The 17,868-nt window shown below is 41.8% G+C and overlaps 1 protein-coding gene across 2 annotated transcripts in view; it reads right to left on the reverse strand.

The window, feature by feature from the left end:
• Window positions 1-1,157: 1,157 nt before the first annotated feature.
• Skap2 (src kinase associated phosphoprotein 2) overlaps window positions 1,158-17,868 on the reverse strand; it is a 155,048-nt gene continuing 138,337 nt past the window's right edge. The window contains exons 11-13 of one of the 2 annotated variants that reach the window (XM_055611896.1): window positions 16,573-16,685; window positions 3,757-3,857; window positions 1,158-3,364 (exon numbers count right to left, since the gene is read on the reverse strand). In XM_055611896.1, the coding sequence (XP_055467871.1) occupies window positions 3,765-3,857; window positions 16,573-16,685 (206 nt within the window). In that variant the 3' untranslated portion in view covers window positions 1,158-3,364; window positions 3,757-3,764. Of the gene's footprint in view, window positions 3,368-3,756; window positions 3,858-16,572; window positions 16,686-17,868 lie in introns of both variants that reach the window. The other variant, XM_055611898.1, reaches the window with a different exon arrangement.

Genomic DNA, 17,868 nt, shown 5'->3' on the forward strand with positions numbered 1-17,868 from the left:
AAGGCCACCACACCACTCTGTAGTTATTTAGCTCAGCTCAGAAGGATTCTACCAGATATTCTGGCTGGAGGTACACGATAACATGAGCTTTCTCAACTAGTGGACAAACTGCTATGTATCTGAATATAGGTTAAAATGGTAAGAGATAAAGAAGACAAGATTTGTTTTTCTGTATTTGACAGACTGAGCTGTGACTGACAAACATTTTTATGATATGTAGCTATTTGCCCCTCCAACCTCTGAGCGCAGCTAGAGGATCAAGCTTTCCAAGGCTTGATCATGTCTTACCTCATTTCTTCTCTGCCATGTATGCGCTCTGCTTCTGAATATTACCAGATGTACTGAACTCAGGAGAGGCGCCTCTTCTGAAACAGCAGCAGGGTCCTGGCTTGCTGTTTGGAGGCACTGTGCTGACCTACACATTCCCACAGTGCCTCCCTCGGCACCGCGGAGCAGGCTCCGGCTTTTAAACTACGGTGTGGTGTATTCAGGTCAGTTTCTGTCTAGGGACTCAACGCTAAATCCGGATCTGCAGTGTGTAGCTTAGTGCCATTGCCAATCACAACCCTAGATGGTGGCAGAGCCAGTGAGATGGAAACTGCAGTAGAGCCTTGTGCACGAACACTTCAACGACAACCGAAAGGGAGCCATGCTACCGGTGAGGGGCTAGGTCCAAAGTGTTTGCACCCTGACAGAAAATAAAAAGACCCACATGTATCTATTTTACCTACAGATGGCTGAGAAGTGATTTCCCCCTATGATCCTGTATACTGTACGTAATTATCTGTAATTAAACTACAATTAAAATAATCAGTTTAAAGCCAAGTATTCAGAACAACTGCTGGACCAACCAACACTATTTTTCATAAAAGACATGTCATATGCTGAAAAGTGGTAAAACCAGAATGGAGTGAGCTGTGGTTAAGCGTAAACCCTATAGCAATGAAAGTCATTTGTATGATGCTTACTTCTTTGAATAAATTCAGATGACAGCCCTATTTCATTTCTTCATTCAGTTTGGAGGCCAGATGGCATTAGAATCATTTACTTCACCTTGTTGTGCTTAATTACTACAATCAACACACTATTTTCCAAATTAATCATAACAAAGTAATTTCATTAGTAACACAGCAGGCTGTTGAATTATTAGCATCATAACAGTTTGCAAACAATTAAACTTTATTTGAACCTTAAAAATTTGCAGAGTGGAACATTATTGTAAGATCTAATGGCAACAGAGTACAAATTCAGTACAGAGCAAACGATCAAGCAAAATGCCATATAAAATATGACTTACAATCACCTTTCAAAAATTAGCTCTCTAACTGTTCATAGAAAAACAAATAAAAGCTAAGCAAACATAATGAGAACATAACAATTAGCATATTTTCTAACAAGCCGCGTTGTTTAAATTCACATTAATGATGTTATTATGATCTTGAAGAGAATGTGATGAAGTGTCAAGGGTAGAGAGAAACTTCCTCACAGCACAAAAACGAGTTCATCAACAGAACAGAAAGCATCCACGAAGTGCAAGAAACAGCAATTTTTCTCATCTCTCCCAATTTTAAAGGCCTTTGGTTCCAATCTTTTATCTTCCATGTATATTCAAGTTTTAAAAAGAACAAAGGCCAGAGGTGCTGGACAGAAGCAGCGCCCAGCTTCCTTGCTGGAAATGTTGGCCATCAGCTGGCAAAGGACTCCCTCTCCTGGATTAACGGGAAAAGGAGTCAGAAATTTCCTATCCTCTTCTCAGCCGGCCCGAATGGGGGAGGGGCTCCCTAGTGGTGCCATGTGCAAATGACAAGCTGCTGCCATCTGCTGGCCACGTAAGTTAAAGGCACAAAACATGTAATCATAGCCTAGGCTTTTGCTTCTCAACCGCATAGTCTTTGAAAGCCAGCCCACTGAACTCATTTCTGCCTGTCTTAACTTTTTCCAAGATGATTTCCACCTATTTAGATGACACTCTAATAGGAGAAGGGTAATTGGAAAAATGTGATTTCTGAAAACTTTGGACTATGTCTACACAGATAAACCTGAGTTTACTCACAACCCCTAAAGTTAAGATTTTTCTCTTTTACTTTGGAAAATGAGCAGTTGCAACATTTATAGGGTAACAGTAAAATACACACTCTTTACTATAACTTCTAAATAGAGTTTTACATAGTGTCGATTTAAAAATCTTATCAGCCATTTGCATTACTATCTAGAAAGTTAGGCAAAAGTTAGGACTTGGTAAAGAATAATTCAATAGTAGATTACATTTACTCCAAAATATCTAGTCATTAGTGCATTTGGTACAGAGTAAGGCTATCCTGGCCTCTCCAGAAATAATTAAAAATACCCTGATTTTAACTATATATGAAAGGGAGCTGATAGGATTCTACAAACCTTACCCACACAGCAACAGATAGTATGAGGGCCCAGGTCAACCTACCCTTCCACTCACTGCTGGCAACTGTTACCATTCTGAGTCTTTCTTTTCTTTTAAAAACACAGGAGACTTGCTCAGGAGTGCTTTTTGGCAGGGACTACAAGAGCACAGCAATGATGGGCAGCAAGGTAGGAGAGCATCTGGATGCCCTCAGACACACCGAAGCTGCTTTCCACCGCTGCATTAGTGGTAACTGGGGATTTTTATGAACCTGTGACTTCTTTAAATGTAAATAAAATTGTATTAGAAAACAGTGGCAAGACCATCATCAAAATAGGTTTGCGCAGACCGAGCTCCGGCTTGTACTGTGTACCAAGTGCCAGCTCACTGCCACCTTCCTCTGCTTGGAATGCTTCATGTTTCCCTTTGTCAGTTAACAGCAAGTACATGCGTGAATCTGTACAACTTCTTTAACGAAACGTCATTACTCTGTGAGGGATAAAATACTAAGCTAAGTTATCCACACAGCTTTTAAAAGGTCTTTAATATTGACTTGAAATTTACAAAGTCTATGAAATTATATGCAGCACTCTAAAAATAGCTTATGCCCAATGACTAAGAGAAACAGCAGCCTCCACCGGCAACTTAAGTGACTAAGACTCACACATAATCACAATGAATTTTTCCACATAAACTAAATGGGTAAATGAAAACTAATTATTGTTTGCAAGACAGCAACAGGTCTTATATCTACTGCTCGTGTCTGACGTTAACTGATTTCTGCTCAAGTAACCTGACAACAGGAGTAATGAGTGACGACACAGAATAACAGCTGAGACAGGAATGCTCAACCCACACGAGGCAGCTTTGAGCCCCCTTCAGGCTCTCGGGGTTCCAAAGCCAAAGCGCTTGCAGACCGACAGAAGACTTCACCAAAGGAAAAGTTGCATTTTTTTTTTCTTCAGTAGAAATGTTGATTTTTCTTTCCTGCTTAGAAAAAAACAAAACAAAACTAACTTTTTTTTTTTTTTTTTAGTTAAACAAAAATGAATGTTTTGCTCAACAGTTTTCAGTTCATTTCCTCAGAAAGGCCACAAAAGTGCCATTTTACCAGATACTAGGAGGAGGTTTGAGAACACAGCTGGTTATTATCAAAGGAACTTTCTTAAATAATCTGTTCACTTCCAAAGTAAATTCTTTGAAGTTATTTTTAAAAATTAAAGCTGAAGCAAAACAAAATAAAACAGAAACACAAACAGATTTGGGGCACCGTACTTATGTTATCAGAAAACTACAAAGACTTAAAGAGGCAAAGACTCAGAAGGAAGCAACCAAGAACATAAGAGCTATTACAGGATATTGGATTAAAATGTACTTACCCAGACTCTCAAATATCATACATCTCCATTACGTAGGCTTTAGGCACCAAGCCAATGGCTCCCTTCATTTCTCCTACCCACCAGCCATATCTATTGTATTCCTAATTGAAAACAATATGCAGTATTAACCTTTAGGTTGGTGGGCGCACAATGATGTTTGTATGCAACTTTTTAGAAATGTTTTTTTATAAAGTTACAGATGCTGGAACTGCAAATGGTAACGTTTTTTCTTTTTTTTTTTACTTCTGGACAAACCAACCAACCAAACCCAACAACAAAACCCCAACAAACAAACACCAAAAAAAACAAAAAAACAAAAAAACAAAAAAACAAAAAACCCAAAGTAGGTCTCCTGCTGCCGCTGTTGGCAAGTGTTTAAATTACTGTGCAATGCAAAACTTGTTCATTATTGGGCGGAATGCAGAGAATGCAGAAGCAGTCACTTGTGGAAGAACATGGAAAAACGAGAGCAGCAGAAGCCAGCTCTGGGCCTCCCATTCTCTCTAGGCAGCACAGCCTTGTGTGCCTGCCGAAGCTGGGAACCAGAGGAGCTACAAACGCCTTCAGGAAACTTGTTATCTGGTAAGGGTGGGGGTCACTTGTGGGAGTGGAAGGGCACCACAGCAAACTCGGAATTCGGAATTCAGCTTCAGTGGTTTAGAGTTCAGGGGTGCACCTCTTCTCACGAAAATCTAATACTTTAAGCTGATAAAGTGGAGAATAAGAAAAATATTAAAGCTAAAAATTCACAAAGATTAATATAAAATAATTCACAAATGGATTCCTTGAAGACAATACCCCAACGTTTTTTACTGTTCTCTACTGATTCTGGACTGCCTAAGCCTGGGAGGAATGTAAAGGTGTTGGGTTTGCTTGCAGAGTGGAAGATCAATAGGAAAAAGTCTCTCTAGTTAGAAAGGCAAAATATTAATCTGTGAACAGAGTGACTGATGAGGCGCTCTGCACTTTACAATACGAGATAAACAAACCCGGCCCTACTCTCCTTCATTCCCCACTGACAGACATACCATTGCTTTAGGCACCGTGAACCCTCCTTAACCGGCCTCATATGTCTGCCAGATTGACTAATGTATTTTTATCTCAAATTTATTTATGTTTAGTGAGATACAAACAAGTAAAATGAATTACAAGTTTCAAGAATAATATCTTCCAAAAGCAATACTCTCTACCAGCATTAAGACCCAAATTTAATTTTTCATATAAGATAAATTTTTAAAATCAATCCCCAAAGTAATTCAATAGGTTATGATTTTCCAACATCTGAGTCATAGATAAATGTGCATATGCACATTGAGTTATATGTGAAGAAGGGAGGGTTGATAGACATGCAGCCTTAACATTCGTATTGATTTCTATGCTATTGACCATCACAAGGAAAATTATGCTATTCTTCAATACAAATGTAGCAACATTAGCATGTATGTATTGACAGACAGTCTACCTATAAATTAAAGGATAAAATCTATGGCTGCTTTTAAAGTGGTGGGCAGTAGCAGAATTAGGCTTATTCGAAGAACAAAGGGGAAGGGAATGGGAGCAAAAGGCTAAAACCCTGTATTTTTGGTCCTGGTAAGTGTCTAGCACTGGCTCACGAGGCGTGGACTAACAGTGTTAAGTTTAAAAGTTCATCGACAGTGTGACTTAGTGGACAAAGCTGTCTACGCGATGAGAACACTCAGTCCAGAACTCAACAATGATGGGTGTACTCTGCACGGGGCGCACGTGTCAAAAGGAAACATCAATTCACTGAAAGCTCGACTAGCAATCATTGTGCTCTAGGAGGCACCTAATAAAACTGCCCTTTCCAGTTTTTAGGACAATGAATACAATTGGAGCCTAATGTTTAACAAACATGTAAACTTCTACAGATCAAAGATCTTCACTGAGAGATAGCAATTAATAGGGTAACTCTGGGTGTGAAAGTTCTTACCCAATACCAGCCTTCAATTTTTTTTTTTTCCAAAATGATTACATTGGAAGAGTAAAGGGTCTAGCCTGCCAATAGGAGACACAGAAAACACCCAGTGGGAGGGCAGACCACTGCCCCAAACCTGCTGCCAAGGGATTGTGCTTGGCCTGGGAGGCAATGTCAGATTCAAAGTACAAGCCAGAAAGTTCACAGAACTTTACAACTGTCTACTTTGGTTATCATCTGTACTGTCAGCCAAGGATCTATTATTACTCCTAAAACAAGCATAAACCCTCAAGTTAAGATCTTATCCGCCAAGGGCAAATGAGAGACCCTGGGAGAAGTCTGGTGCTATGTGTGGTAATTAACTAGACAGCACAGGAGCAGACAGTAGGCAAGCTTCCTCAGCCATAAACCCTCCCTGCACGGAACATCCCAGGGAGAAAGAAAAATGTTACATTATGGTAATCCTGAGTGCCTCACTAATTTAAAACAACCAAAAATGTATGATGGACACACCTCGTGAAAATGCTCTAAAATATCAGATCTTATTCAGAAAATGGTAAGAATAAAAATCAGAATGTTTCTTGCTTTATGCTTATAAATAATTCCATCTCATACTCCTGTGTGAAATTAAGAGACAAGATAAAATAAAGCAAGATAAAAATGTAGGAGGCAGATTTACAGCTGTGCACTGCAGCCATCAGAGTACGCCGACAACTGCAAACAGGAGCACCCCTTTCCTCTCCGCCGTCCTCTCCACGAGCCTCCCGAGCAACATGAATCCCAATTAAACCATCTGCAGCCCAGAAATTGGGATGAAAACGCTCCTTGGACCATAACAGTTTTCTAAACTTCAGTCTCAAGATTCAACATCACACAAGGTTTCCTTCCAAAGAAGAAAATCAGCATCTCTGTCCCAAACATATGTGATTACGAACAATAGATTACTTAATGGTTAGACATAATGCCATCAGTAAATACTGTGTTGTCTTAAAAGGCACCTAGTAATTACAGCATTGTTCTAGAAAGTCACAGATGGATCATTTTAAAAACACCCCGCAAAATGTAGTAATAGGGAAAAAAAGGGATAAAAAGGTGGTGGTAGGGGTAAACCAGACCGCCATCTAAACCCTGACAGGTTAGGAAGCAGCCCGTCATCCGACTGCACTCAAGAGCTCAGGTACGAGCTCTGCCATCTGGTATCCTTCACCCTATTCAGCTCTTACCATCAACTGAAATGCTAACACAGGCAAGCGACTGTACCTCAGGAGGGCTGATAAAATAATGAAGAGTCCTTTAATCTACAGGAAACCATTTTAGTCAATTTATAAGAAATATTGCATCCCTTTGTAGGACGTGTAATTATTTTCTATTAATCATGCACTATAGAGCTACATTATGCGGTTATTCTGTTATCACTAGGAAGGGGCCTGCAGTCAGCTTCTGACAATGTTGGGTAATTACTAACACAAAGCTGCTTTCTCCTCCCTCGGTAACGCTATCAAGATCCAGAGGTGTAGTGTTGCTTACGGTATAAAAATAGCACTCAGAAGGAATTCGCTATCTGCGAAATGGATGGCTTCCAGGCAAAATGTAACGCAGCAGTCAAAGAGGCAAAAACCAAAGTCAGATTCCCCCGACAAGGCAGGAAATAACGGCAAGACAGCAGTGAGCACTCGGAGCCCGGCTGCCACATCACAACTGCCAAACCACTGAAGCCATCTTCCTTGTTTACAGTTAATATTTACTGGGGTGAATTAAAGTGAGTGGTCAGTGAAGCTGGGAAAAGGACCCATTTTGATAAAGAGAAACACACTTTGTCTAACATGATAGTAAACACATGCTCACACCTGCTCGCTAACTCAGCCTTCCTCTCTGCTGGATAAGATTCCTACATTCAGTTAAATCCTTCCCTGTGCCCGGTCCGGTCCTTCTTTCCTGAGTACATTAATCCATTTTCTGCAAACTAATGAACAAATTCTGCCAGGGTCTAGGGATGGGCCACCTTCAGTCACTTACTGATATGTCTGGCAACAGGTGCTTCAAATGCTGGGCAGTTTCTGTGTCCTTGTCTGAACATACACCCATGCTTTAAAACATGCCAGCCATGCCTTTGTGAAATGAAAGCAATTTCATCTGTGGAATATTAAGAAGCAGTGGATTTAACCTTTATATTCCATGGATTGACTATGGTAATTGCTCCTAACAGTAGCAGTATGAAAACTAAGTTAATGTTTTGAATATATAAATACTTTCTGCAAGATTATCTCATGTGTGTTAAGGAACTTGTACAAATCCTTCCCTTCTCATCCTGTCAATGGTTCCCTTAGCAACACAAGGCCTGGACAGCCACGCTGCCCTACTGTCCCCATCTAACCTCCCTGCTAGTTTCCTGAGCTGCTGAAAGAGGAGATGGGTGTGATCCCCACGGTGATACTGGAATAACACTCCCGGGGAGTGCCTTCCAAAGCTGCACTGAGCTCCAAACAGCTGTGGGATCCAGCACCCTGGTTTATCAGTTACTACTCAGTGTGACTGAGTTCCTCCAATTCACAGACTTCCCTTTCTTTTCGAATTGTCCACTATACTTAACAACAGGAGAAATATGGACAAGTAAGAAAGCATGGAGTAAGAATTTAATTCTCCTGGCAAATTTTAGTTTACATCTCAGATCTGACGTGGCAAATTCAAGCTTTTACAGTCAGTAGATACAATGCTGTGGAGTAAACATGGCCATTTTGCCTGATGCTTCATTGACTTGTTGGGCAAGGAGAGACTGACTGAAGCTTAGGAGAGAGGGCTGGAGTGTCGGGGTTTGTCACCTGTCGTCCACATCTCCACCACTGCTCTGGGGCCCGCCTTCTCCACCTGGACCAGCCGTCACTGCCACTACTCCAGTGCTGGCCTTTACCACCTCACTGAGAATGGCTGCACTGGTACCTCTGACCCTCTGATCTTCCCGAACTATCTGCTTCGGTGCACACTGCTGCTCAAGAGCTCCTCCTCACGGCAGTAACTACAGCTTCGTCTGCTTAGCTGGTTCCCTCTCTGCAACGTTTGCCTACCACTTCTCCAATCTGCTTGGTCCTGCCTGCTACTACACCCATGCCTGTCTGTACTCACGGAGCCCCCTTCCCAGGAGGTCCCCTCCTACAGCCAGATCCTGCCCAGTGCCAGAGACACAATCTCTCAGTTATCACGATCTTTTGTGCTGACTTATCTGACCTAAACTAGCATGTCTCACTTCGAGCTGAACTTTTATTCCTCAGTGGATTTCACATGCCTCAGTTTTATTCCTTCAAATGGCAATGAACAAACTTGCTGAGGTTGGAGTAAACTTGCTCCATGCCCCATGATACTGGATATGTAACAGATGCTCAGTTAGACACTGGATAATATCACAGATCCATGTTCACATTAGTGCCTAACCTTTAAAAGATATTTAATTTCTAATAGGAATGCATTTTTCTTCATATATATTGATCTAAAATCATCTTTCAAACACTTGTCCTGATCCATGCATACAATGAGCTTGGACAGTCTGAAGCATGTGGCTTCTGCCTGTGGCAGACTGCTGGCTGGTGTTTCCCAAAGCATCCAATGAGACGCTTTGTCCACATAGCTTCCACCTGATCTTCAGAAGGTATCTGTCTCCTTTGGAACCAGGACTACCTAACTCCATTTCTCTGAAGAAGTAAGTTGAATAGGGTTAAGCACTGGCAAGGTCAGCGTAGAGCCTGCACAGGGTGCTGTGGCCTCTGGGGAAGCATCTGAGGGAGGAGCAGCAACCGTGGGCCAGGAAGCACCTTTGGGGGTCTTCAGCTCCTCCCCATCTTCTTGGGCTCATCTCCTTTCTTCTTCCCAGCTTGATGGTAAACGGAGCAGGTACCTCTGGGAAATCTCCAAGCTCCTTTCTACCTTGATACCCTTCTATTCCTCACTGAGACTACAATAATCCGATTTTGTAGTCCATATAAATCACTGAATATCATTATTATACACTTGGGTCTTTGTAGAAGACCTTATTTTTTTTTGTTTTTGTTTCCTGAGACAGGGTTTCTCTGTGTATACTTGGTTGTCCTGGAATCGCTCTGTAGACCATGCTGGCTTCGAATTCACAGAGATCCGCCTGCCTCAGCCCTCCTGAGCGCTGGGATTACAGGTGTGTGCCACCCACCTGGCTTTTAGTTAAAATTATATATATATAGTGATTCCTGAGGTCACTGGCCTGCCCTCTCCCACAGTCTAGTTGGTACTTAGTAGAAAAAGTTGCTGAGGCTCAATGGTCCCTGTAGATGCTAGATATCCCCGTGGAAATGTAGCCTTTCAAAGCAGCCAGTGCTGGGCAAAGTCAAAGCTCTCATTTTTGTGTGAAAGGAATTTCAGCTCCCTAGCTCTTCTGTTTTGAGTTTGGTTGCCAGGGGGGCTCAGACTCAAGATACAAGTTTGACTACAGAAATGCCATCACCTTGGGAAGCCTCCGAGGTGTAACTCTTCCATCCTTGATCTTTATTTGGTTTTCTCCAATCATGTTGAGCCTTAATTTCTTCACTTGCACTAAAGTTCCCTAACTTTGTGATTCCATCATACTGTTTGTTTGTTTTGTTTCTTTAAGCCATGGTATTTACATCAGGGAGTTCGATAAAGGAAGCCAAAAGAGGGAGCAGGGAAGTAGAAAAGCACGGGGAAGAGAGACAAGGGGAGAGGGAGTGAGGAGAGAGAAGCAAGTAATGCAAACACTGAATACTGAGTATGAGAAGAACACAGAGAAGCACAGAATTCTACTGCAATTTTATGTAGAAAAACCAGATGGGATGATGAGTAATACAGGGCCTGGGTGAAGACATTAAGAGAAAAATGTCTGTTTTTCAGGTGAGGCTAACACCCAAGGCACAGGAGAGAAATAGCAACTGTGGCATACGAGGGGGAAAACTGGGTTGGAAAGGTTGGTTTGTTTTCCTTCTGCCTATCAGGGCACAAGAGTTTATGTCTAACATACAAAAGACAAGCAAACACTTAAATACTTATGAATGAACAAAGTGAAGGTCTAGTTTGAGTTTCGGTTTCCTAGAACCCTTTCTAAGTCCCTCCAGTGTTAGCTCATCTCTCTGCCTTCCCTTCCTCTGCTTTGCACAATCGCAGCCTAGAGGACTGTTTTATTAGCACTTTCTGTTTCTCAGGCTTGTGGTCTCTGGCACCCAGCTCAGGATCCTGGAAGGGAAGCCACTCAAAGAGTCTCTGAATCTGTCTCTGACTAGTGCTCTGCACAAAAGTATTCAGCAAGTAGTTGTTGGAGAGAGAGAGAGAGAGAGAGAGAGAGAGAGAGAGAGAGAGAGAGGAGGACACACAAGAGATCACAGACTGTTCAATTTAAGATAAGCACACACACACACCACACACACACACACACACACACACACATGCACACACAATGTGATGCTTTTCTTTATGATTCTGGTTTCCTTCTAGCAAACTTTTGGTTATTCGACACAGAATTAAACTCCTGTAGACCCTGTCACCAGGCCACCTCCCAAGGCAACCCCTTCCATGTGCGGTGGCTCGCAGGGACATCTGACACTGTCTTTTTGCTCACCCGCTTTCACGTCACTGCAAGGGCTAGGCCACTGGTGGCCTCCAAACCCCCATTCCCTTTCCTCTGGCAGCCTTGTCCCAGAAGGGAAGGCTGCCTCCATCTTATGGGAGAGGAAATAGGAAAATACGTGAGAATGTTGTTTGCAAAGCAAGAAGAGTTTTGTGAGTGAGCCTGGAACATGTCAACAGAGCGCTCCCACTGTCTGAGAGGCCAGCATGGAGGAGGATGCAGGTTATGGGGGAGGGCACCCTGAGAAACAGCACAGAAGCAAACACTGTCAGGTCAAACAAACACAACCACACGAAAAAACACTCTTCCTTCCCCAAAGGCCACAGAATCCAATGGCACTCCAAGGCCTCACTCAGTGTCAGCAGTGGTTGTCCCCTTGAGCTGCTCTGTCCAGTGGTTGGCCATGCTATTTGTGCTTTCCTGAGCCATATGACCACAAATGAGAAACTGGGAGGCCTATGTATTAAAACAAACAAACAAACAAATAAAAAACCCAAACAAATAGAAAAACCAATGTCTTTTTCTCTGCCAGTGACACTTTTGATTGATTGATTTTATAGGCTTGAAGCCCCCAAAGCCATACTCAGCAAACCTTTGTATTCCCACAAGAAGTAAATGGTCAATGACAGTCACAATTTACCAAGCACTGGGGGAGTATCAACCAAACACGCAGAAATTGCTGCCTAAAACTCAAAGTGTTTTATTGAACACTCACGCCCATTGTCTCGTCTACATTTCCCGTTTTGGTCTTAATAAAAAAAATATTTTTAAAGGCTGCAAAGCTAAACTCATGTGTGCCTCTGATGAAAGAAAATATTCTAGAGTCTTAAGCAGCACGCCTCTTTCCTGCTGAAGGATAGCTTGTCTGTTACGCTCTAAAAATAATTTTTAATGCTTGAAAAGCAAGAATGATAATGTGGTTAGCAATGTACCAACAAGTACAGACTGAAAGATAAACAGCCAGAGGATGGAAATCCAAAAGAGGGAGGCAGGCCAGCAGGACCAAAGAGGAAACTGGGCACAAGAGTCACTGCTGCTGCTCTGTGCCCTGGAACCCAATGATGAAATTAGAATGTTGCACAGGCGTGTTTCTAGGAAAACACCATTAGCTACCAGATTACGTCCATGGTTTGAAAAAAGAAAAAACAAAACAAAACAAAAAAAAAACAAACAGAATTGAGATGCAAATAGTAAAAATGTTTAGCATGACTCTCTAAAGAACTGAATTCTGTCAAACAACAGAAAGTAAAGATTAAAAGACTTTTCTACTTATAGTATGGCCTTTCCTCTCTTAAAAAAAAATCTGAGATCATGCTGTGTATTTCAGAGTTAACTTACCATCAAAACAGCATAAAAATCACAAATTATACTTTCATCTGTCCCTGAAAATATGCTGTTTTTTTTTTTGTAGGAGAAAAAGATTTCTAAATCTCCATATAAGCATCAAGTTCATATGTAGAGAATGATAAGGCACGGAGGTACTGTCTCCATTTAAAGCAAACAGTGCTGAGATTTCTGGTTAGTGAGCTTCAAAGTGGGACACTAAAAACGCCTTACACTTGAAGGAGGGGCTAGCTCAGCCAGAGGGTCACATGACAGCTGCTAATTGGAAAATGTTAAAAAGGGAAAGGGGGAAGGGCAGGGTGTCTGCCTGCTTTTCTTTATTGCAGCATCTGATTTTCACTGAAGACAAGAAAAGGGGGTGGTGGTGATGGTGAAGATAGACGCTTAACCTAAGTAAGTCGGCCTGGTGCTGAGCACAGCTGACGTGCCATCACAGCTTCCATGAAAAAGGAAGGAAGGAAGGGAGGATGAGAGAGTGGAAGGAAGAAAGGGAAAGTTTTAAATGAAGCTATATTTCCATAAAGATACATAATGAAAATAGTCTAAAAGTACATTTCTAAGACTAAGCTACATTTCTGACAACCTTTTGAACAGTTTCATTTATTAAAAGTCATGACATCGATTTCTTACGAAGTATTCACTTTCTATGTCTCCACAAATATTGTGCTAGATTCCTTAAAATACATTCCTCTGTGTATACAGTTTCCACACTTAATTCAAAATGATGAACAAAGTTTTTCATGATTAATGCTAATACTTCCTTGACATGAGATGGGAAAGTCATGAGGCGTAGCTAGATTTGAAGCTGAATTAGTGACACCATTTTGATTGTGCACACTAGCTGCAATTACCTGCACCACTCGCTCTGAGCCACTAGATGGTGTGAAAAAATTAAAATGATAAAAATTCCAGGCTGTCACCACAAAGATGGAGACAATACTCTAAAACTAAATAAATTTCTAGGCATATGAGATACTAGTTATTTTTATACTGCTTTTACTTTTAAAGAATCAATTTTGGGTTTATTTAACATGTGTGTACAAGTTTCTGAAGCCAGTTCTTTCTTTCCAGTGCGTGGGCCTCAGGGGTGGAACTCTGGTTGTCGGGAAATGCAGGCACTTTTCCCCACTGAGCCAGCTGCTTATCCCAGAAGTATCCAACACTGGTCCTACCCTGATCTAGAAATTCATTACTTTCTTCTGAAAATATCAAGTTCTCAGTTTATTATTTTAACTTTGGAGATTAAACACAGTCGTGGTATTAACTAAGGTCTGTGTTTGCCAGTTTGGGCAAAACTGTGCTTATAGCAATCCTGAGAGACTGTCCAGAGTTCCTTTCTGAACCTGCCCAATGCAAGGTAGAAAGGTCTTCACACGCAGGCAGACAGCCCAGTCAAGTCTGCTGGGTGGAGGCCCCAGGTTGGGGGGGGGGGGCTGGCGGCTGTGCTCCCTACTTCGCTCTCTGAGGCTCACAGCTGCTGACTCTGAGCACTAACCACTCAGCGGGTGAGAGGTGGTGGCTAAGTTCATCCTTCTTGGCTCTTTGCTCAAAAACCAAAATGAGCCCCAGCTAAAATGCCACGTCTGGAAGGATGGCACCCAGAGGACTGACTGCGATGTTGGACCGTCAAGCCTTGCAAAGGTTTGAAAGAGGAGGCCAGTTCTCACCCAGCATTTGAGATGCTTAGACAGAAGTGAAAGCCGCCCGTGAGCTGGGCCACCTCTAACCCAGGTTCTCAGATCAAGCTTTATACATAAATTAGTCTTTTACAAAACAGGTTTCAGAGACCCGAACTGCTATCCTCATTGTCCTGGAAGCACAGCGCATACTAGGACTACACTTTCAATTTCACATGAACAGAAAATGGTAGAAGTGAGACCAGCCCATGCCACTTTGCCCTGGGGGCGGGGGAGTGTCTCCTGCCTAGGCTTTACAGCAGCCAAGCTGTCTCATGAAGCAGGCCTTAAGAATGTGGGCTTTACAAGCTCCATATGTGCAAAAGGAATACACACGGCTATGCCATTTATCCCTAGAATCTGAACTATCAAATAGAAGTTAATCAACCTTTTAATTTTATATACTTGCAGCCAAATTGGTTAAAGAACCTGAGCCAGCACACGGTGGTGGCACACGCCTTTGATCCCAGAACTTAGGGAATCAGAGGCAGGTGGATCTCTGTGAGTTCAAGACCAGCCTGGTCTACAAAGCAAGTCCAAGACAGCCAAGGCTACACAGCCCTGTCTTGAAAAACCAAAAAAGTGAGCTTGGTAAATTTGGGAGAAATTTCAGGAATGTTTCCTGATAAAAACTGGGCCAAGCAGTGTTATTTCTATTAAATAATTAACTTTAAAAGGTGCTGTTTGAACTCTGGACAATTAAATGTTTATTAACAGACTTAACCAAAAGCTGTCATGTGGAGTAGGACACCACAGACAACACCTGAGATCCTGCCACTGGGAAGCTGACTGGAGTTCAGGACCAGCCTGAGACAGATGGGGAAAAGATGGGTAGGAGCATGGCTAAGGAGGTAGCTCAGCCCACAGCACGGAGTAGCATGAGAAAGGCTGTGGGTGCGATCCTGGTAGTGGCATCTGGTTGCAATAGGGCTGGTCACTTGCCCATGGCTTCCAAGAACTGAACAACACCACACCAATGAGCAGGAGACGTGTGTGAGGAGTCTTGGCTTTGGCCATCTCAACAAGCTGTGATCACAGCTACCTGTATTAAGTTATTACTAAATATTCATCTCCCATTAATGTCCAAGTGCTTATATATTATTCCCTTAGCATTCCTGGTGCCTAGAATGTGTCCTGGTACTGTGGATGCTTTACTATAGTGTGGAATTAAGCAGAAGAGATGGAAAATAAGTAGTCTGAGTCAAGACAATACAGCTCACGTGCTGCGTCCACACTTTCTTGACCCATGTCCCGTATTTGTAGAGCCAAGAACAAACTATCTTCATTAAGATGCCCACATTAAGATTTTATGAGCAGCTGGGTCAAGATTTTTGTACCAGCCATCCAATGTTAAAATCTGACATGTGACCTTATTTCCAAATTCCCTTTATATCTAATAGATCATATTATCCCTCTGAAATATCCCAAATATTTCTCAGATCATCACACTAAAGTATTAGCCTTATGACCTATTTAACATTTCCCTGCTTGTATTTCAATCATCTCTATTTATCATTTGGTGCTAAGACAGTCTCAAAAAGTAGACTTTTAAAAAATTTCCTATAGTATAGTAAGACATTTTTTTTAAAAATGAAAATTGAGAGAGTTCATATACAGCCTCAGAAGTATGACCTGATTTTTAGAGCTGACAGGTTCTACAGCTCAGTATCATAGACAGCAGAGGTGATGTATATAATACAATCATCCTGTATATAAGGATGAGTTTGTGGCAACATACTCTGCCATCGTACTTACAAATACAGTGTGTTAAACTTTAAAAAATTACCTCAACCCGTCTGAATAGAGAAGCATTGCCTTTAAGTTGTTGGAACACCCAATGTGTTTACACAAGATGAAAAACTTCTTGCATAAACACAATGTTTCCAGTGGAGAATGGCAGGCAAACTCAGAATAAGCACACAGAAGAATAAGAAGGAAGAAGCAAGAAAAACATAGCTAATAACCTAATACCATACAATGTTAACTTTCACATACGTATATTGTTTCTGGAGAAGGAGCAGGTGGACGCCCGCCAAGGGCTGGTGAGAGGGTAAACACTCTGCTAAGTTGGATCCTGTTATCTGATTGTGTCTAAATTCTGATTATATTTCACTTGACAAAATCATTAATTATTGCAAACTTCCAATTGTTAACAAGGGCCTAAAAGAATTCCAATTGGCATTTTTCCCTCACGTTGTAAATTCAAATGCAGAAGAACTGATTTCCCCTTGACAGCTGTCATTTTGGGGGTGCTTTCTTACCTTGCTGAGAATGTAAATCACATCACCACGCTTAAAGGACAACTCGTCGGAAAGATCTCCAGTACAATCCCACAAGCCCTGGTAAAAATTAGCATAATCAGTGCTTTTATCTCCTAGGAAAAAGAAAGAGAAAGTTGGAATTACGGCTTGAACCAACAGAAATTAAAGGACCATCCTAGACTGCCAAGGAAGTCAAAAAAGCCTACCTCTGAGCATGCTCGTGAAGATCATTTTTAAAAGGTTTGTTTTTTTGTGCCCACCTCCATTTCCATCCTTAATCTAAACCCTGCAGCAATGTCATCCTCATCACAACAACCAAGTGCTTCTGCTTGTTGTATGAAGAGTCCTAAGCTCCCTTGTTGTGTGTTCTGAAGAAAAACTGCCCTTTCTGTATAACCAGCAATATCGAAGGGACAGGACAGACAGACTTGAAGCAACCATCTCACCGAGTTTGCAACAGATGATAGCAGGAATAGTAATCTTAGTAGTAGACTTTAAGACACAAACCTAAGGCATTTGTACCTAAAGTCTCTCAAAGCTGTCTCTACCCTGTCTTTGCAACGCTGAGATTGCCAATACAGATTTTTGTCAGTTGGGTCTAGGACGCTAGTCGGAATAAACATGTAACATACATTGCAGTTAGAGGCTCATCCTTCTTCGGGCACCAGCACAACGGCTGTGGTGTGCTCAGGCTGCCACACACACCATTAACTGACTGATTGTTCCGTGCTCTCCGCTCTGCGATGCCACAGTAACCGGCAATCACTGCTTTGTCACTCACACAGTGTGGCGTCCCTAAAACACAGCACACACTGAAGTACACTGGATGCTTTTGTTACAGAGAGCTGCTTCCTGTTTTTAATTTCATGATAATTGAGTTTTGATGAGTTAAGGAAAAAAGAATGCAAGTAATATCACTGAGACGTAAGATGTCCGTGGATGCACTCGCCAGGCAGCGCTTACGTGCTGGCAACCTCCATTGCTGGGGTGTCATCTTTGGTCTGAGGGGATAATGTGGAGACTTGTGCTCGACTAGGGTTGTCATCTTAGTTTTGTTAGATGGCTTTCAAACAACAGGCTTCTTGGCAATCTCAACACAACTCGTCACACTGGTACAGTTGGCACAGTGTTGGTCTTCACAAAGTATTAATTTATGAGAAGAGTCTAAATTCTCCTTAATGTTTTTAACATTTTTTTTTTAAAGGCGATCTGAGAAACATGGAATCTAAGTATTTATAGTACGTGCCTTTTCAGTTATATTTGTGAAAAAATAAGCAAGGACTAGAAAATACAACG

The sequence above is a fragment of the Psammomys obesus genome, unplaced genomic scaffold, assembly GCF_907164565.1.
Source record: "Psammomys obesus unplaced genomic scaffold, mPsaObe1.curated_primary_1811, whole genome shotgun sequence".
In the NCBI taxonomy this organism is placed as follows: domain Eukaryota; kingdom Metazoa; phylum Chordata; class Mammalia; order Rodentia; family Muridae; genus Psammomys; species Psammomys obesus.